The 21,968-nt window shown below is 44.4% G+C and overlaps 1 protein-coding gene across 2 annotated transcripts in view; it reads left to right on the top strand.

Annotated features, from left to right (window-relative positions):
• The first annotated feature begins 6,599 nt into the window (after positions 1-6,599).
• EPRS1 (glutamyl-prolyl-tRNA synthetase 1) overlaps positions 6,600-21,968 on the top strand; it is an 83,753-nt gene continuing 68,384 nt past the window's right edge. Inside the window, exons 1-2 of one of the 2 annotated variants that reach the window (XM_015116038.3) lie at positions 6,600-6,787; positions 12,962-13,046. In XM_015116038.3, the coding sequence (XP_014971524.2) occupies positions 6,742-6,787; positions 12,962-13,046 (131 nt within the window). In that variant the 5' untranslated portion in view covers positions 6,600-6,741. The remainder of the gene's footprint in view (positions 6,788-12,961; positions 13,047-21,968) is intronic. The other variant, XM_077937689.1, reaches the window with a different exon arrangement.

Genomic DNA, 21,968 nt, shown 5'->3' with positions numbered 1-21,968 from the left:
ATATAGGATTTGATTACTCAACAATATTTAGTTAGCGCCTGTCTGTGATGCAGAGGAAACTGTGTTGGAACCTTTCTGAAACTTCATAATAATGGCCGGGCACAATGCCTCATACCTGTAATCTCAATACTTTGGGAGGCCAACGTGGGCAATTTGCTTGAGCCCAGGGAGTTCAAGAAAGCCTGTGCAACATGGCCCATCAGACTAACAGTGGACCTCACAGTGGAAACCCTACAAGCCAGAAGAGACTGGGGGCCAAGATTCAACATTCTTTTTATTTTTTATTTTTTTGAGACAGAGTTCCACTCTTGTTGCCCAGGCTGGAGTACAATGGCACAATCTCAGCTCATCGCAACCTCTGCCTCCCAGGTGCAAGTGATTCTCCTACCTCAGCCTCCTGCGTAGCTGGGATTACAGGCATGTGCCACCATACCCAGCTAATTTTGTATTTTTAGTAGAGATGGTGTTTCTCCAGGTTGGTCAGGCTGGTCTTGAGCTCCCAACCTCAGGCGATTCACCTGTCTCAGCCTCCCAAAGTTCTGGGATTACAGGCATGAGTCACTGCACCTGGCCTCAACATTCTTAAAGAAAAGAAATTCTAACTCAGAATTTTATATCTGGCCAAATTAAGTTTCATAAGTGAAGGAGAAATAAGATCCTTTCCAGACAAGCAAATGCTGAGGGAATTTGTTACCACGAGACCTGCCTTATAAGAGCTCCTGAAGGAAGCACTAAATAAATAATGGAAAGATGATTACCAGCCACTACAAAACACACTGAAGTAGTACACAGACCAATGACAGTATAAGGCAATCACATAAACAAGTCTGCAAAATAAATAGCTAACATCATGATGACAGGATCAAATCCACACATAACAATACTAACCTTAATGTAAATGGACTAAATGGTCCAATTAAAAGACACAGAGTGGCAAGCTTGCTAAAAATCAAGACCCACTGGTATGCTGTCTTAAGAGACCCATCTCACATGAAATGACACACATAGGCTCAAAGTAAGGGGATGAAGGAAAATCTGCCAAGCAAATGGAAAAAAGAAAAAGGCAGGGGTTGCAATCCTAATTTCTGACAAAATAGACTTTAAACCAACAAAGATCAAAAAAGACAAAGAAGGGCATTATATAATGGTAAATGAAGGGTTCAATTCAACAAGAAGAGCTAACTCTCCTAAACAGATATGCAGTCAACACAGGAGCACCCAGATTCATAAAACAAGTTCTTAGAGACCTTCAAAGAGACTTAGACTACCGCACAATAGAAGTGGGAGATTTTAACACCCCTCTGACAATATTAGAGCAGCAAGACAGAAAATTAACAAAGATATTTAGGACCTGAACTCAGCACTGGATCATATGGACCTGGTAGATATCTACAGAACTCTTGAACATAAAACAATGGCATATACATTCTTCCCATCAACACGTGGCACTTACTCCAAAATCTTTCACATAATCGGAAACAAAATACTCCTCAGCAAATGCAAAAGAACTGAAATCATAACAGTCTGTTGGACAACAGTGCAATCAAATTATAAATCAAAATTAAGAAATTCACTCAATCTTATAATTCCATTCAACAAGATAAATATATAAGTAAACAACAAAAAAAGAAAATATAAGTAAATAAATACATTTTAAACTTGGTAAGGGCTGGGCATGGTGGCTCATGCCTGTAACCCAAGCACTTTGGGAGGCCTGGGCAGGCTAATTGCTTGAGCTCAGGAATTTGAGACCAGCCTGGGTAACATGATGAAAACCCATTTCTACCAAAAATACAAAAATTAGCCAAGCATGGTGGCACACACCTGTTGTCCCACCTATTCGGGAGGCTAAGATGGGAGGCTCACTTGAGCCCAGGAAGTCAAGGTTGTAGTAAGCTGTGATCATGCCCCTGCACTTCAGCCTGGGTAACAGAGCAAGACACACTGTTGGAACAAACAAACAAACAACAAACAAAAAAACTGGGTAAGATCCCAGGTAACTTTCTGTCTTCAATTTTGCATGTCTCTTATGTACCTGGCTTCCTAATATACTTCAAAATTAGCATCTAGAAGAGCAAGCCAAGATTCCTGTATTTGCCCCAAAATAAAATAAATAAAACCTATTATTCTAGGTAGTTAGTGAATCACTAATAGACAAAAACACACAAAGTCTTACTATTAAGCAGTCTCCAGGCACTGTGGAAGTGCTTTCCAGCAGGACAGCTCTTTAAGTCTTGGCCTACAGTTCTGGCTTCATCACCTTTGCTCAGCAAAAATCAAACAACAAATATAAACATTCAACATTTAATTTTTTTTTCTAAGAATTAACACAGTTAAAAAAATCTAAATTTTCTAAGCCAAAGATGATGCACGTTTATTTTCATTGTTTCATAATGTTTAATTCCATTTTTCCAAAATAAATTTTGTTTTACTTCCCTTTCTTGCCCCCTATATACATGCAATCTATTGCTTGTGGCCTTTCCCAGATACCCATTGTGATAGAGTAGGAAGAACCTCCAGAATTTGCTAGGCACTGTTAAGAATGGAAGATGTCTAAGACATGTTTTCAACAAACAAGAATCTTGAGAGCGTCAACGAAAAAAATCAAACTCTGGGCTGGGCACGGTGGCTGACACCTGTAATCCCAGCACTTTGGGAGGCCGAGGTGGGAGGATCACCTGACGTCAGGAGTCTGAGACCAGCCTGACCAACATGGAGAAACCATGTCTCTACTAAAAATACAAAATTAGCCTGGGCATGGTGGCGCATGCCTGTAATCCCAGCTACTTGGGAGGCTGAGGCAGGAGAATCGCTTGAACCCAGGAGGCGGAGGTTGTGGTGAGCCAAGATTGCACCATTTCACTCCAGCCTGGGCAACAAGAGCAAAACTCCATCTCAAAAAAAAAAGAAAAAAAAATCAAACTCTGTAAAATATTTGAAGAGATTTATTCTGAGCCAAATATGAATGACCATAGCTCCTGACACAGCCCTCAGGAGATCCTGAGAACATGTGCCCAAGGTAGTCAGGGTGTAGCTTGGTTTTATACATTTTAGGGAGACATGAGACATCAGTCAAATCCATTTAAGATATACATTGGCTAGGTCCAGAAAGGCAGGACAACTTGAAGCAGGGGATTCCAAGTTATAAGTAGATTTAAAATTTTTCTTTTTTTCTTTTTTTTTTTGAGATGGAGTTTCACTCTTGTTGCCCAAGCTGGAGTGCAGTGGCGTGATCTCCGCTCACCATGACCTTCGCCTCCCGGGTTCAAGTGATTCTCCTGCTTCAGCCTCCTGAGTAGCTGGACTTACAGGCATGTGCCACCCTGCCCAGCTAATTTTGTATTTTTAGTAGAGACAGGGTTTCTCCATGTTGATCAGGCTGATCTCAAACTTCCGACCTCAGGTGATCCCCCGGCCTTGGCCTCCCAAAGTGCTGGGATTACAGGTGTGGGCCACTGCGACTGGGCTGATTTAAAATTTTTCTAATTGGCAGTTGGCTGAAAGATTTTTCAATAGAAAGGAATATCTGGGTTGTGATGGGTTGTGGAGACCAAAGTTTTATCACGCAGATGAAGCCTCTAGGTAGCCGGCTACAGAGAAAATAGACTGTAAATGTTTCTTATCAGACTTAAGGTCTGTGTTGATGTTAATGCTGGAGAGGCATAATGAGGCATGTCCAACACCCACCTCCCTAAATGCCCTGAATCAGTTTTTCAGGTTAAATTTTAGAGTGCCCTGGCCGAGGAGGAAGTCTATTCAGATGGTTGGGGGCCTTTGAATTTTATATTTGGTTTACAAGAGCTAGCAAGGTGTGAAAAGAGAAATCAATTTCCAGGAAAGGAGGCAGAGAGCCACCATTTGGTGTGCATTTAATCACTTTCAGAACTTGATTAAATTTGATTATGGATCCCATTGAACCAGGAAAAGTTCCCTTGTCCCCCTCCCAGGGGTGGGTGTGTGGCTTGCTTCTTCAGTGCCCGGCTGCTCAAACCTAGAGGGGAGCATACAGATGGGTAGGTTGTGGGGCTCCAACCCCACAGTAGCGTCTAGGCGTGAATGTTTACAGCTCCTGAAGCCCCAGAGGGCATGTGTTACAAGGTGCTCTTTTAGTTTTGCCGTCTGCAGCTTGTGTTAACCAGCTAAATTAGACCCTCTACCTTGTCAGAGGGCTTTCTGTATCCCGGGATCTTGCCTTGATATACCGGAAGAATTGGATCACACTTGGACTTGGAGAATGAGTGCAAGGTTTTATCATTTTTAAAATTTTTTAAAAAAATTAAATTAAATTAATTAATTAATTTATTTATTTTTGAGATGGGCTCTTGTTCTGTTGTCCAGGTTGGAGTGCAGTGGCGCGATCTCGGCTCACTGCAACGTCCACCTCCCGGGTTAAAGAGATTCTCCTGCCTCAGCCTCCCGGGTAGCTGGGACTACAGGCGCCCGCCACCACGCCCGGCTAATTTTTTGTATTTTTAGTAGAGAAGGGGTTTCACCATGTTAGCCAGGATGGTCTCAATCTCCTGACCTCGTGATCCGCCCGCCTCAGCCTCCCAAAGTGCTGCGATTACAGGCATGAGCCACGGCGCCCAGCCTGAGTGCAAGGTTTTACTAAGTAGAGGTAGCTCAGAGGAATTCATGAGGGGATAGAGTGGGAAGTTTTTCCCCCGGAGTCGGCCGCTCAGCGGCCTGGGCTGTCCTCTGACTACTCCAGCTAAACTCCGCGTGTTCTGCTTCTGCAGGTTGGTGGCCTGCCGGTGTGCAGGTGCCTATCTGTGCGTTCCTCTCAACATCCAGCTGCCTGAGTGTTCCTCTGCTGATGTGCTCCTCTCAATGTACAGCTGCCTCTGTTTCTGCCTTGCTAGGGTCTTGCGTTTTCATAGGCACAGAATGGGGGCGTGGCAGGCCAGGGTGTTCTTGGGAAATGCAACATTTGCGCAGGAAAACAAAAAATGTCTGTCCTCATCTAGGTCCATGGGGGTGGAGCCCTAGCCAGGGACCACGCCCTCCTCTACTCAGCACTTTCTTTCTTTTTTTTTTTTTTTTTTTTTTTTTGAGAGGTAGTTTACTCAGCACTTTCTTTCCCCACCTCTGTATCATTTAAAGGGACCACGGTGTTCCCTTCCCAGCACTTCCCTATCACCATCGCTAGAGATTCTGATAGAAAGGGAAGGAGAGGGGAGAGTTCTTGTTTTGATGCAGTTCTTGCTGGCTTTGGAGGCTGACTGTACTGTACTGAATGTAGCCATCTTTGGTGGTGGTTTACTGGGGCAGGGGCAGGGGCAAATACAGATAACTCCTTATAGTTGCTTTAAGCATTCAAGTCTCATGGGAGATGTAATCTAAGGGGCCCTCCCTATTGAAAACAAGGATGTCTTGGGGAGGTTAAGAAAAAGTGTGGGCAAGGATGCGGTTGAGATGGTTCTTGGAATCGATCCCTGGCCCCCGAACTTTAACGCCAGCCCTTGAAATATGTGTGTAGCTCACACACACGAATGTGTGTATACAAGTTGGAGTATTCCTGGAGCTCATGCATGCACGTCCGTCACAAAGGATTTGAAAGGGCGAATCAGATGAGATTCTGAAAAAAAATACTTGCGGACTTCGTGATTGGGGACAGCGTGGTAGGTTTGTTTTGTTTTGTTTTTTAGATCGGGTCTCCCCCTGTCGGTCACGCCGGAGGGTAGTGGCTACCCACAGGCGAGTCCACGGCGAGTCCACTACAGCCTCATCTTCCTTGGCTCAGGCGATCCTGCCTCAGCCTTCTGAGTAGCTGAGACTACAGGAGCGTGCCACCGTGCCTAGCTGCAGTGATTTTTTGTTTGTTTTGAAACGGAGTCTCACTCTGTTGCCCAGGCTGTAGTGCAGTGGCGCGATCTCAGCTCACCGCAACCTCCACTTGCCGGGTTCAAGTGATTCACCTGCCTCAGCCCCACCAAGTAGCTGGGATTAAAGGCACGCGCCAGTACGGCCGGCTAATTTTTGTACTTTTAGTAGAGACCCCCGTCTCTACAGTTTCACCATGTTAGTTAGGCTGGTCTCGAGCTCCTGACCTCGTGATCCGCTCGCCTCCGGCCTTTCAAAGTGATGGGATTACAGGCGTAAGCCGCCGCGCCCGGCCTCTGCAGTGATTTTTAAAGAGTCTTTTATAAGTATATTTCCTTTAACCATTATTTTCAATACGCAAATCTCTTGAAAATACGTTCCTCTTTTGGAAAAAAAAAGGCTGGGGGAACTGTATTAAAAAAAAAAAAAACAGAAAAAACTTCTTCCATTCCCAACGTAATCATGGCATATCGTGTGTATGCTTCCAGGACTTTTCTTCTGTATGTTTACATACAGATAGTGCATGCTTTTGTTTCGTGCTTCACGTCTATCCCATCTTAGAGATGGTTTTACAACCTGCTGTTTTACGACCTGCTGACTTTACGAAGTGTCGTAAAGTCCCGTCCACTTCAGCGTCTTTCCCACCGCAGCACAAAAGGCCACGCAGGCCATTCTACCCCTGGCGGCCAAGAGGCGGGGTGGCAGGCTCTAGACCCTGCTGGCGGGGGCGAAGACGGCGCGCGGCTATGACGCACCGCCGCGTGCGCGGTGTCGGCAGTAGCTGCGGCGCAGGGGCGGAGCGAAGGCTGCGGCGGCGTCGGGTACGCGCACACGTTGCATCTTCTTGCTTTCGCGGGGTTCTGCGTGGTTCTGGCACCAGCCGGGCGTACTGACAGGTAGACCAGCGGACTGGTGGAGATGGCGACGCTCTGTCTGACCGTGAATTCAGGAGACCCTCCCTTAGGTAAGGGACCGAGGCCAGTGACCTGTGTGGGTTGCATCAGCCAGGGAGGGTGCGGGGCGAGGAAGGTCGCTGCGCCCCGGCTTTCCGCAGTGGTGGTCACCATCTGGGAAGTTGGACCTGCCCCACGCCCCAGAATTGTACGTGGAGGAGGCTCTGCTCCCTTCGCCCCCTGTCCCCGGCAGGTGCATCTGCTCCTGAAGATGTTTTTCCCGGGCTTGGAGGGAGGCGCGGTGTGAGCCCGGGCTAGGCAACACGAGACTCCGCTTCGGATCTTCTTCTCAGAGGGATGAACTCCCTGTCAACTCACCTCTCCCTTTTTCCCCCGGAGACCGAGAGTTGCTCGTGGAAATAACGTTTTTAAAACTTAAAATCCAATTATCGTCACTTCTCTTTTAGCATTTTTTCTCCGACTAAGCCTTTTTCTTACCTCCTTTCCTGTCCTCTCAGAAGAAATCCTCGGTTCACTTGAGTCAAATTTTCCTTACGTTTTATCGAGTTCAGAAGAAAGAAGCCAGGCGAGCGTATTAGCATTTAGGGTTTCAACTGAGGCTGCATTTATTTTTAATTAAAGGTGTTGGGTAATTGGGGAAAACACCCAGGTACACTGTAGACTGATGCGGTTGCTTTTACTGCACCCTGTGGATGTGTAGTATATTTCAGAGTAAGCATTGGATCTGTCACCTTACTGATACATCTTAAGTTCGGTTTGGAATGACTTTTGCGACATGACCAAGGTTATTGTTGGTGGATTGCTTAGAATTTCTGCTTTTTCATTACTTTGGGAAATTACACAAAAGAATTTAAGTAGTTTGACGATTTTTTTTTTTCTTTTGAGAGTCAGGGTTTGCTCTGTCGTCCAGGCTGGAGTGCAGTGGCGCTTTCAAGGCTCACTGCAATCTCGAACTTCCGGGCTCAAGTGATCCTCCCACCTCAGCCTCCTTAGTAGCTGGGACTACAGGCGCGTGCCACCATGCCTGGCTAATTTTCTGTTTGTGTCTTTTTTGGAAAGATGGTGTTTCACTGTGTTGCCCAAGCTGGTGTCAAACTTCTGGGCTCAAACCATCCTGCCTTGGCCTCCCAAAGTACTAGGATTACAGGCGTGAGCCCCGGTACCCGGCCTGACCTAATATTTGCTAATGCGTATGTATGATAATAGACATACAGTGCTTTATAGTGTTCAATAAGCCCATACCTTTATATACAACTGGCCCCGTGGGGCTGATGAAATTATTCATTATGTTCTCTGGTGATGTTTTAAGGCTGTTGAACAAAAACACAACTTGATAGCCATTTTAAGATTTAAAAGATGATAATGTTTTGGCGTATTGGTTGCAGTAATGGACTAACCGCACAACAAATCAATGAACTCTAAAAGGAATGGGTTTGATTCTTGGGCTGGAAAGGCACTAGAGTGCCCTCATGTTTGAGAGCAAACACATTTGTTCCTGCAGACCTGAGTCCAATCCTGGCTGCCACTTATTAGTTGTGAAACCTTGACAGGTTCCTTATTTAGCTTCTCCCAATAGTTTCCTTCTTTTAAGAAAGGGAGAATAATGTCTTTCACATAGGATTGGTTGCCAGAGTTAAATGAGACTATAGTTTAAAGTTCCTGATACTGGTGTGGTTTTTTTGTTTTTTTTTTGTTTTTTTTGTTTTTTTTGAGACCGAGCTCATTGCAACCTCTGCCTCCCAGGATCAAGCGATTCTTGTTCTCAGCCACATGAGTAGTTGCGCTTACAGGTGCGCACCACCACGCCCGCCTAATTTTTGTATTTTTTAGTAGACACAGCATTTCGCCATCTTGGCCAGGCTGGTCTCAAACTCCTGACCTCAAGCAGTCTGCCCGCCTTGGCCTCCCAAAGTGCCAGGACCAGAGGTGTGAGCCACCATCCTCAACCTCCTGATACATTTTTCGTTACTTGGAAAATCACCCTGAAGGTGAACCTGTTTCCGTAGTGTATTACAGAACTCAGAATTCTGCCAGTATTCTATGAAACTCTTAAGTCTGTCGTTTTGAACTGTATGCCGGTTATCAGATATATAATTTTTCTAATTGCTTCTCCCCCTTCTTTTTAATTTTTGATTTAATTATTCCCAGTTGTTTAATTCAATTACATTTTATCTTTAAGTAATATAAGTAGATGAAACATTTTTAAAAAATAGGTTGCATTGCTAGAATTTTCCTATTTTATATGCATTCATCATGTTATATATTTAATGTTAATTTCAAACCTACAACAAAGCTGCAAGACTAGAACAAAGACCTTTCTCCCCCCGTACCACCCAAGAGCATACTGTAGATATGAGGCTTCAGTACCTCAGCATAACTCCCGTGTACATCCCCAACAAACTTGGAAACTCCACATGATCTCACACGAGCACCCAAATCAGGAAGTACACTTGGGTAGAATGCTTCCATCTAATGCACAGACCCCATCCTTGTTCTATCACTATTTGTTAAAACGAGACCCTCCATAGTGTTGGGATCAAAATCCTGTATTATGCTTTGTTTGCATCTAGTTGTCACCTCTCTCCAGTTTCTTTCAGTCTGGAATGGTTTACTAGTCTTCCCTTGGCTTTCATAGCTTTGACCTTTCTGAAGATTACAGGCCACTTAACTTGAAGAATATCCCCTGTTTAAGTTGTCTGATATTTCCTGGTGTCTAGATTCAGGCTCTGTGTCTTTGGCAGGAATAGCATAGTTATTCCTTGTTCTTCATTGCAGCCCATCAGTTGGTGCATGAATTTAATTTTCCCATTACTAATGATTCTAACCTTGATTTTAATGGGCAGATGCGTTGGAATCATGTAAATGTTCCTCTTTGCATCTGACCTTCACCCACTAGTTTCAGTATCCCATGATGCTTCCTACCTAACTTGATTTTTATGATTTTATGATGTTTGCAAAATGGTGACTTTCCAATTCTACCATTCCTTCTATATGTATTAGTTGGCATTTTTCTGTGAGGAGAGCTTTCTCTTTTTCCCATTAAAAAAAAAAGTCATAGCAAAATATACTCAAGAAGTTACAATTTGTATTATTTTCTATTTAAAATTATTTTATTTTTAAAAATTAGTTTTATTGAATTATAACTTGTATACAATTAAGTTTACCAATTTTAAGTGATTGACAAATGTATACAGTGTGTAATCTACACCACAGTCATCATTACTTCAGAAAGTTCTCTCATGCCCCTTTGCAGTCATTCCTTTCCCTATCGCTGGCACCTTGTAGCCACTCATCTTTTTGTCACTCTTGTTTTGCTTTTTTTTATAATTTCATATACATTGAATCATATCATATATATTCTTATATTCTCATATATGTCTAGGATAATACTTCTGAAATTCATATATCTTTTTGTCTGTGACAGTAGTGTACTTTTGTTGTTTTGTTTTTTTTTGGTTTTTGAGATGGAGTCTTGCCCTGTCACCAGGCTGGAGTGCAATGGTGCGATCTTGGCTCACTGCAACCTCTATCTCCCAGATTCATGCAATCCTCCTGCCTCAACCTCCCGAGTAGCTGGGACTACAGGCGCCCGCCATCATGCCCAGTTAATTTTTTGTACTTTTAGTAGAGATGGGGTTTCACCCTGTTGGCCAGGTGGTCTCGATCTCTTGACCTCATGATCCACCCACCTCGGCCTCCCAAAGTGCTGGGATTACAGGTGTGAGCCACCATTGCCCGGCCAGTAGTTCACTTTTTTATTTGCTGCATAAAATTTCATTGTGTAGGTGTGCTAAAATTGATCTCCTTTATTTTGATGGTCAGTACCCTGATTTGCCAGTGGAAGCCACTCCAACCTGGACTCTATGTCCTTTTTTTTTTTTTTTTTTTGGGAGATGGAGTTTTATTCTTGTTGCTCAGGCTGGAGTGCAGTGACACGATCTCGGTTTACTGCAACGTCCGCCTCCCAGGTTCAAGCAATTCTCCTGCCTCAGTCTCCTAAGTAGCTGGGACTATAGGCACATGCCATCATGCCTGGCTAATTTGTTGTCCAGACTGGTCTCGAACTCCTGAGCTCAGGCAATCCACCTGCCTCAGTCTCCCAAAGTGTTGCGATTACAGGTATGAGCCACTGTGCTTGGCCTTTTTTTTTTTTTTTTTTTTTTTTTTTTTTTTTTGCGGGGGGACAGAGTCTTACTCTGCTGCCTATGCTGGAGTGCAGTGGCATGATCTTGGCTCACTGCAACCTCTGCCTCCTGGGTTCAAGTGGTCCTCCTGCCTCAGCCTCCTGAGTAGCTGGGATTACAGGCATGTGCCACCACACCCAGCTAATTTTTGCAGTTTTAGTAGAGACGGGGTTTCACCATGTTAGCCAGACTGGTCTCAAACTCCTGATCTCAGGTAATCCTCCCACCTTGACCTCCCAAAGTGCTGGGATTATGGGCCTGAGCCACCTGGCAGACTCTGTGTCCGTTCAACGTATCTCTTCTCTGTCTTTGAGTACTCCTTTGCTTTCTAACACAGTAAGATTTTTCAGGTTTATTTTGTACTTTCCTTGCCACAACCCTGTTTCCACTGGAGCATGGTGTTCATAAATCAGTATCTGGGTGCTAGTTGTCCATCTTTTTTTTTTTTTTTTTTTTTTAAGATGGAATTTCACTCTTGTTGCCCAGACTGGAGTGCAATGGCGCAATCTTGGCTCACCACAATCTCTGCCTCCCGGATTCAAGTGATTCTCCTGCCTCAGCCTCCTGAGTAGCTGGGATTACAGGCGTGTGCCACCACGCCCAGCTAATTTTATAATTTTAGTAGAGATGGGGTTTTTCCATGTTGGTCAGGCTGGTCTCAAACTCCCGACCTCAGGTGATCCGCCCACCTCGGCCTCCCAAAGTGCTGGGATTATAGGCGTGAGCCACCATGCCCAGCCTGTCCATCTTAACCAAATTAAGGGACAGAGAATTAATGAATCAATTAAGTGTCAAGAGGCCATATTACACTGTTTTAGAGTTTGAACTGTGGACTGCGTTAGACTTGCATTCAGATCCTAACTACCATATATTTTGTCAGGGACATTAGGCTAGTTATTTAACTCCTTTAAGCCTTATTTCCTGTTCTGTAAAATGGGGATGAAAGTATCTCACTCTTTTTTTTTTTTTTTTTGAGACAGTTTCGCTGTGTCATTCAGGCAGGAACGCAGTGGTGCAATCACGGCTCACTGCAGCCATGACTTCCCAGGCTCAGGCAGCCCTCCCACCTCAGCCCCTTGGGTAGCTGGGACCACAGGCATGTACCACCATGCCCAGGTCATTTTTGTATTTTTTTGTAGAGACAGGGTCTTACTATGTTGCCCAGGCTGGTCTTGAACTTGTAGGTTCAGGCAGTCCTCCCACCTCAGCCTCGCAAAGTGCTAGGATTATAGGCGTGAGATACCATGTCCTTCTAATCTAACTCTACAGGTTACCCCAAAGATGAAAAATTATAACTGTAAAGCATTTAGCATAGTGACTACGACATAATAGTCACTCAAATACTATTAATGATAGCTTTTTTTTTCTTTTCTTTTTTAGTTTTTTAAAAATCCAAGGTCAACATATTAACAAAAGCTTTTATATAAGGCACAATGCTATTTTTTATTTTATTTATTTATTTTTTTTGAGACGCAGTTTCACTCTTGTCACCCAGGCTGGAGTGCAATGGCTCAGTCTCGGCTCACCACAACCTCTGCCTCCTGAGTTCAAGTGATTCTCCTGCCTCAGCCTCCCGAGTAGCTGGGATTACAGGCATGCACCACCATGCCTGGCTAATTTTCTGTTTTTAGTAGAGACGGGGTTTCTCCATGTTGGTCAGGCTGGTCTTGAACTCCCAAACTCAGGTGATCCGCCTGTCTCGGCCTCCCGAAGTTCTGGGATTACAGGCATGAGCCACCATGCGCAGCTGGCACTATATTAATTTCTTTTTGTCTCTGAAGGGAGGAGCAGATTAATTTCAGTGTCTCTAACTGAAAGCTGAACAAATTCAAAACCAGTTGGATATGCTAGTGAATGGATTCTGGATTCTGATTTGTTGCTGCTCTGAGACAAAAGACTATACTTTCTGTCTACAGACTACTGAGAAAGTCCTTACAGGACTTAATATTGGTTTGTTGACTCATCCTGATTGCTTTATGATTCAAGTTATAAATACTGCATTGCTTTTAAAGATAAAAAATCTTTTCATATTATTTATAGGAGCTTTGCTGGCAGTAGAACATGTGAAAGACGATGTCAGCATTTCCATTGAAGAAGGGAAAGAGAATATTCTTCGTGTTTCTGAGTAAGTGTTTTCATCTTTTTATCTTCAGTACTGATTGGCTCTTTTTTTTTTTTTTTTTAAGACAGAGTCTGCCTCTTTTGCCCACGCTGGCATGATCATAGCTCACTGTACCTAGAGCTCCTGGACGCAGGATCCTGCCATCTCAGTCTCCCAAGTAGCTAGGACTGCAAGCACATGCCTCCACACCTGGCTAATTAAAAAATGTTTTTTCTAGAGGTAGGATACCACTATGTTGCCCAGACCAGTTTCGAACTCCTGGCCTCAAGCCGTCCTCCGGCCTCAAGCCATCCTCCAGCCTCAGCATCCCAAACCACTAGGGTTAAAGACATGAGCCACCATGTCTGGCCTCTGAATGGCATTTAAAAAAATATTCAGCCGGGCGCGGTGGCTCAAGCCTGTAATCCCAGCACTTTGGGAGGCCGAGACGGGCGGATCACCAGGTCAGGAGTTTGAGACCAGCCTGGCTAACACGGTGAAACCCCGTCTCTACTAAAAAATACAAAAAACTAGCCGGGCGCGGTGGTGGGCGCCTGTAGTCCCAGCTACTCGGGAGGCTGAGGCAGGAGAATGGTGTGAACCCGGGAGGCGGAGCTTGCAGTGAGCTGAGATCCGGCCACTGCACTCCAGCCTGGGCGACAGAGCAAGACTCCGTCTCAAAAAAAAAAAAAAAAAATTCAGCATTGCCAGGTACGCTGGCTCACACCTGTAATCCCAGCACTTTGGGAGGCCGAGGCAGGTGGATCACAAGGTCAGGAGATCGAGACCATCCTGGCTAACACAGTGAAACCCTGTCTCTACTAAAAATATAAAACCTTATCCGGGTGTGGTGGCACGTGCTTATAATCCCAGCTACCCGGGAGGCTGAGGCAGGAGAATCGCTTGAACCCGGGAGGCGTAGGTTGCAGTAAGCCGAGAACGTGCCACTGCACTCCAGCCTGGGTGACAGAGTTAGAGTCCGTCTCAAAAAAAAATTCAGCATCAAATGTTGTATGCTTGTTTTACTTACTAATTAGGTAGATTGTCCCTAGAAAGAAGTATGCTTTTCTTTATTCTAAAATAACTGAATCTAGAGACTTAAATTTTTCAGCAAACTGATTCCCCATGTAATCTGTTTAAAAGGAACTAGAGGTCTAACTTTGAGAGCCCATCTGCAACACCAGCTCCTGAAATGAGGCACAGTTATTTAATTGGACTGGCCTATTCCCAGAAATGAGTGACTGGTTTAATGGAATCCTTTGGCGCCTAGCTATTGATTTTTTCCTGTACAACCACCAACTCAGCTTTTAACTGAAACTTCTAGGGAAGTTTCAGACAGGGGAATGTTGCCTCAGAAAGTGATATCCCAAAGACTGGCACTTTGACATGCTGAGAGGCCTTAGAAGCTACCTCAGAATCAGGGTACCTCTAACCTTGTTTCCTTTCACAGCCCTCCATGCCCACCTCCCCCATCAGTAGAGAGGGACTTTCTAGAATTTCCTCATGTGACCAAGAAAGCATCTTTCCAAAAGAAATGCAGTTGACTTAAATCCCCTCCTTAGGGATCTCATCAAATAATCTGGAAAGGTCCGTCAATCCCAGCTTAGACTTCACCTGCGCTTCTGAGGGCAGCTTTAAGATATTACCTAGGTGACTTTATCCGTATCATAAGACAGTCTTTGTTCCTGTGCAGCTCTGTTTCTTATCTTCCTTTAATGTTGCTCTCTCACCTCCCTGCGCCCACTTCCTGGTCCGTTTATTCTGATGATTTACTTTTGCGCTAAAGAATTATCTACATTCCCTATCTTTCTGCTCCCCTATGAAACAGGGTATGTGGCCAGGTGCGGTGGCTCATGCCTGTAATATCAACACTTTGGGAGGCCAAGATGGGTGGATCACTTGAGGTCAGGAGTCTGACACCAGCCTGGCTCACTTGGTGAAACCTCGTGTCTACTAAAAATACAAAAAAATATTAGCCGGGCATGGTGGCACGTGCCTGTAGTCCCAGCTACTCAGGAGGCTGAGGCAGGAGAATAGGTTGAACCTGGTGGGTGTACATTGCAGTGAGTCAAGATCGTGCCACTGCACTCCAGCCTGGGCGACAGAGCAAGATTCTGTCTCAAAAAAAGAACTAAAAAACTTTGCCAGATAGAAGAATCTGGACCAAATTGAAAGAGGGTTTCAAGGATATATTTTCAAGCAGGACGCAGATTATGAAATGTTTCAACACAATGTTAAAGGCCCCTAATAAACTGACATAAGAAAGACTTGTATTAGGGAAGGGATACAGTATACAAAATAAGAGGTATTACCAGCTTGGTATCATTTTCTCATGAAAAAAAACTTGGGAATAGATTTGAAAGAAGTGCCATGCAGCTTCTTGACTTGGAGAACTGCAGTCCCCCTTGTTGAGCCTCAAAGGGAAAAATGAAAATAATCCAAGAGGAGGATTTCCGTTCTCTACCACTCTTTTTCCTGATGCTTTATAGTTCTTTGTTGACTAAAAATAATTGAATGTGGCATAGTGTTATTAAGAGTTGTAATAGGCTGGGTGCAGTGGCTCACACCTGTAATCCCAGCTCTTTGGGATGCCGAGGCGGGTGGATCATGAGGTCAGGAGATCGAGACTACCCTGGCTAACACGGTGAAACCCCATCTGTACTACAAATAAGAAAAAAAAAAAATTAGCTGGGCATGGTGGCGGGTGCCTATAGTCCCAGCTACTCAGGAGGCTGAGGCAGGAGAATGGTGTGAACCTGGGAGGTGGAGCTTGCAGTGAGCCGAGATCGCGCCACTGAACTCCTGCCTGAGCGACAGAGTGAGACTCCGTCTCCAAAAAAAAAAAAGAGTTGTAATACATAGAATGTCGCTAATTCAAATATGTTGATTTTAAAAGCCAGATGTTATTTATGTAATATCTATAGTGATGTTACTTTCTCCTACCTGCAGTGATTGGAATTAGGCTAGTATTGTCTTGTAAGTTAACTTTAATGAATTAATCTAATGATTTTTGCCTTAATAAAAGTACTGCCCCAAGACAGAAAAATAGTCATTACTGAAATGCTTGGCTTCTGTTAATAGTAGGTACATATTTCACTTGAAAGCCACTAATTCGTCTTTGCCAGACTTACTCTTACTGTTGACTTGCTGGTCACAAAATTTATAAACTGTTTGTAGTGATAATCACAAAGGCGACTGTGCATAATATGAGTAAAGGAAATTAATCTGTAATTGTATTCTCAAAGTACTAACCTAAATAAATTGTCCTGTGTGCCTCTTGCCCTCTCAATCCTCACTGCAGCCTTGGTCTCCTGGGCTCAAACGATTCCCCTCCCTCAGTGTCCCCTCCCCTTTTTCCTGGCCCCTGAGTAGCTGGGACCACAGACACATGCCACCACACCAGTGAATTTTTGTATTTTTGTAGAGATGGTATTTCGCCATGTTGCCTAGGGTGGTCTTTAACTCCTGGGCTCAAGCAATCCACCCACTTTAGCCTCCCAAAATGCTGGGATTATAGGCACGAGCCACTGCACCCAGCTGCAAAGGTAAACTTTTTATGTGTTCAAAATTAATGTCTTTCTGCAAGGTTCCAAATATCTTATTTATTTATTTATGTATTTATTGAGAGGGAGTTTTGCTTTTGTTGCCCAGGCTGGAGTGCAATGGTGCGATCTCTGCTTACTGCAACCTCTGCCTCCTGGGTTCAAGTGATTCTCCCGCCTCAGCCTCCTGAGTAGCTGGGATTACAGGCACCCGCCACCACACCTGGCTGATTTTTGTATTTTCAATAGAGTTGGGGTTTCACCGTGTTAGTCTGGCTGGTCTTGAACTCCTGACTTCAGGTGATCCACCCGCCTTGGCCTCCCAAAGTGCTGGGATTACAGGCATGAACCAGTGTGCCCGGCCTTGATCATGTTATTTAAATGTCTTGACAAAATTAGTCTATTAAAAAAAATTTTTTTTTAAGAAATAGAGCCTTGCTCTGTCACCCAGGCTGGAGTGCAGTGGCACGCTCATTACTCGCTGTTGCCTCAAACTCCTGGGATCAAGCCATCCTCCTGCCTCAGCTTCCCAAGTAACTGGACTATAGGTCTGTGCCACCACGCCAAGCTAATTTTGAGAGACAGGGTCTTGCGTTATTGTCTAGTCTAGTCTCGATCTCTTGACCTCAAGCTCTCCTCCCATCTTGACCTTGCACAGTGCTGGCATTGCAGGCATGAGTCATTGTACCTGGCCCTAGTCTGTTTTTTCATTAAAAGTTTTTGATGTGGCTGTTGTTTTTTTTTTTTTTAGAGGTGGGGTCTCACTCTGTCGCCTAGACTGGAGTGCAGTGGTGTTATCATAGCTCGCTGCAGCCTTGAGCTCCTGGGCTCAAGTTATCCCCCTGCCTCAGCCTCCTGAGTACCTGGGACCGCAGGCATGTGCCACACCCGACTGATTTTTGAAATATTTTGTAGAGATAGCATCTCACTTTGTTGCCCACGCTGGTCTCGGACTCCTGGCATCAGGCAGTCTTCCTGCCTTGGGTTCCTAAAGTGCTGGAGAGTTTTGTTAAGATAGGATCTTTTTCTGTTGCTCAAGCTAGAGTGCAGTGGCATAATCACGACTCACTACTCACTGCATACTTAAACTCCTGGGTTTAAGTGATCCTCCTGCCACGGCCTCCCGAGTAGCTGGGACTACAGACATGTACTACTACACTTGGCTAATTTTTAAAAATTTTTTGTAGGAACAGGGTTGTCCTATGTTGCCTAGGCTGGTCTTGAACTCCTGACTTAAAGTGATCCTCCTGCCTCAGCCTCCCAAAGTGCTGGGAGTATAGGTGTGAGCCACCACGCCCAGTCTCATTACAATTTTTTTTTTTTTTAAATCAAAGCTATCGCGGAGCTTTGTGACTCACACCTGTAATCCCAGCACTTTGGGAGGCCAGGGTGGGTAGATTGCCTGAGCTCAGGAGTTTGAGACCAGCCAGGCAACATGGCAAAACCTCGCCTCTAGAAGAATTACAAAAATTAGCTAAGAGTAGTAGCACACTCCTCTGGTCCCAGCTACTTGGGGGACTGATGCCTGGGAATTGCTTGAGCCTGGGAGGTGAAGGGTATACTGAACCGATATTGTGCCCTGTACTCCAGCCTGAGTGATAGAAGTAGAACCCCATCTCTAAAAAATGAAACAAAAAACGAAAGCTACATATGCAAATACTTTAGCGGCATAGTGCTGTAAGTATTTTAGTAAAAAGCACCATTCACCTCCCATCTTCTATTTTTTCCTCTATAGGAACAAACATTTCAACCCTTTTGAGCTGATTCTTTTGTATTGACCTCTGTCTGTAACATTCTAGTATTGTTTCTCCTTATTTTTCCAGTTTTAGACAATATCTTTCCACTAAGAAAGAGAAAGCTGGGCCAGGCATGGTGGCTCACGCCTGTAATCCTAGCACTTTGGGAGGCTGAGGCGGGTGCATTGCTTGAGCTCAGCAGTTCAAGACCGGCTTGGGCAACATAGTAAAATCCTGTCTCTACAAAAAAAAAAAAAAGCAAAAATTAGCTGGGTATGATGGCTTCGCCTGTACTCCCAGCTACTTGGGACGCGGAGGCAGGACAATCACCTGAGCCCAGGAGACAGAGGTTGCAGTGAGCCAAGATCACACCACTGCACTCCCGCATGAATGACAGAGGGAGACCCTGTCTCAAAAAAAAAAAAAGGAAAAAAAAAAAGAAAAGATAAAGCTGAGCTGGGTGTGGTGGCTCAGCACTTTGGGAGCTGTAATCCCAGCACTTTGGGAGGCCAAGGAAGATGGATCACCTGAGGTCAGGAGTTCGAGACCAACCTGACCAACATGGAGAAACCCCACCTCTACTAAAAACACAAAGCTAGCCTGGCATGGTGGTGCATGCCTATAATTCCAGCTACTCAGGAGGCTGAGGCAGGAGAATAGCTTGAACCTGGGAGGTGGAGGTTGCAGTGAGCCGAGATTGTGCCATTGCACTCCAGCCTGGGCAACAAGAGTGAAACTCCATCTCAAAAAAAAAAAAAGATAAAGCTGAAACACTTTCCCCTGTTGCCATTCCGTACACACAGTCACCCCATACTCATAAACTTCTGCTGTCTATCTCCCCCTTTCTCCCAGTGTAGTTGTACCATAATTGTCATTTGATTACCGTTCTGTATTTACATTATAATGACCATGTAAGTTTTATTTACTGCTGAGCCACATGGTATAATTGCTTTTCATGTAAAACTATTAGTTTTTCATGGAATAATTGCTGTTTGTTTGCTTTGTAATTTTCTTCTGAAACTTTCTGAGTGTTGAACTTTTCTATGTGACTTCAGGAAGTTTGGAGGAATCTTCCCTTAGGAGTCAGTATTCTCAAATTTTACAACCATATGCTTTAGTTCGGGTCTGTTTTTCATCTGTTCTGCTGGGCATTTGGTTGCCTTTTTCGTTGTGGAAACTTGGAAATCCTGCTTTCGGAAATTGAAAAAATTTTTTCTGAGATTTGAAAAATGTTTTTCTCTCCATTTTCTGTTGTTTATGTGGGTGTTGGGATTAGTCCTTTTATTTTTCTAAGTTGTCACCTCCTTTTTCCATCTCTCTTTTTTTTTTTTTTTTTGAGATGGAGTCTCACTCTTGTTGCCCAGGCTGGAGTGCAATGGCGCGATCTCGGCTTCCCACAACCTCTGCCTCCCTGGTTCAAGTGATTCTCCTGCCTCAGCCTCCCAAGTAGCTGGGATTACAGTCATGCACCACCATGCCCAGCTAATTTTCTATATTTAGTAGAGACGGGGTTTTTCCATATTGGTCACGCTGGTCTCAATCTCCCGACCTCAGGTGATCTGCCTGCCTTGGCCTCCCAAAGTGGTGGGATTACAGGCGTGAACCACTGCTCTGGCCCCATCTCTTTATTTTTTTATATGTTTTTGAGATGGAGTCTTGCTCTGTTGCCCAGGCTGGAGTGTAATGGCACAATCTAGGCTCACTGCAACCTCCCCCTCCCATATTCAAGCGATTCTCCTGCCTCAGCCTCCCAAGTAGCTGGGATTACAGGCATGCACCACCATGCCTAGCTAATTTTTGTATTTTTAGTAGAGATGGGATTTTACCGTGTTGTCCAGGCTGGTCTGGAACTCCTGATCTCAGGTGATCTGCCCACCTTGGCCTCCCAGAGTGCTGGGATCACAGGTGTGAGCCACCGTGCTCGGCCTCTTTATTTTTATTTTTATAGATGGAGGTCTCAGTATGCTGTCCAGGCTGGAGTGCAATGGATAGTCACAGGTGGAATTGTAGCACACTACAGCCTCCAACTCCTGGGCTTAACGATACACCAGCCTCCGCCCCCTGAGTAGTTGGAACTACAGCTGTGTACCAACATGCCTGGCCCATTTTTTTTTTTTCTCTACTTTCTGGAAAGTTCGTCAACTTTATTATCCCATTTTTCTATTGAGGTTTTTAAATTTGGCTATTATATTTTTAGTATCTGAGTGTTCTGTTTTTTTACATTCTGGATACTCCTTTTTTAGTATCCTGTTGTTTTATCATTGCAGTATTTTTGTGTTGTTGCTAAAAATAAATTTATTCATTTTTTAAAAACTTATTTTAGGTTCAGTGGTACATGTGCAGGTTTGTTATGTAGGTAAACTTGTGTCATGTGGAGTTTGTTGTACGTATTATTTTGTAACCCAGGTACTAAGCCATCCAATAGTTATTTTTTCTGCTCTTCTCCCTCCTCCCAACATCCACCCTTAAACCCCAGTGTCTGTTGTTCCCTTTTTTGTGTTCATATGGTCTCATCATTAAGCTCCCACTTATAAGTGAGAACATGCAGTATTTGGTTTTCTTTTCCTGTGTCAGTTTGCTAAGGATAATGGCCTCCGGCGCCATCCGTGTTCCTGCAAAAGACATGATCTTGTTGTTTTTTTTTTTATGGCTGCATGATATTCCATGGTGTATATGTACCACATTTTCTTTATCCAGTCTGTCACTGCTGGGCATTTAGGTCCATGTCTTTGTTATTGTGAATAGTGCTGCAGTGAACATTTGCATGTATGTGTCTTCATGGTAGAATGAACTATATTCCTCTGGGTGTATTGCCAGTAATGGGGTTGCTGGATTGAATCGTAGTTCTGTTTTTAGCTCTTTGAGAAATCGCCATATTGCTTTTTACAGTGGTTTGACTAATTTACACTCCCACCAACACTGTGTGGTTTTTCGTGTTTTGTTCTGAGAGGGAGTCTTGCTCTGCTGCCCAGGCTGGAGTGCAGTGGCGCCATCTTGGCTCACTGCAACCTCCACTTCCCGGGTTCAAGCAATTCTCTTGCCTCAGCCTCTTGAGTAGCTGGGATTCCAAGTGCCCACCACCACACCCAGCTAACTTTTGTATTTTTAGAAGAGACGGGATTTCACCACGTTGGCCAGACTGGTCTCAAACTCCTGGCCTCAAGTAATCTGTCCACCTCGGCCTCCCAAAGTGCTGGGATTACAGACATGAGCCACCGCACCTGGCCTGTGATGGGTTTGGACGAGGTTTGATCTGCCTTCTTAGCCTCTTTATTAGCAATATATTCTTTGCTCCTTTGCCTTGATTTATTTTATTTTATTTTTTTTGAAACAGGTTCTCTCTCTGTCATCCAGGCTGAAGCGCAGTGACGTGATCTCAGCTCACTGTGAGTTCAAGCGATTCTTGTGCCTTAGCCTTCTGAGTAGCTGGGAGCACAGGTGCATGCCACTAGGCCTGGCTAATTTTTGTGTTTTTAGTAGAAGATGGGGTTTCACCATATTAGCCAGGCTGGTCTCAAACTCCTGACCTCAAGTGATTCGCCCGTCTTGGCCTCCCAAAGCGCTGGGATTACGGGTGTGAGTCACCACTCCTGGCTAGCCTTGATTTGTTTTAAATCACTGTTATTCTCAATATCCCAGTTATATTTTCATATTTGCACCTCTGAATA

The sequence above is a fragment of the Macaca mulatta genome, chromosome 1 (genome assembly GCF_049350105.2).
Source record: "Macaca mulatta isolate MMU2019108-1 chromosome 1, T2T-MMU8v2.0, whole genome shotgun sequence".
NCBI classification, from domain to species: domain Eukaryota; kingdom Metazoa; phylum Chordata; class Mammalia; order Primates; family Cercopithecidae; genus Macaca; species Macaca mulatta.
The sequence above is the reverse complement of the archived record's forward strand: the minus strand, read 5'-3'. Positions and strand labels throughout refer to the sequence as shown.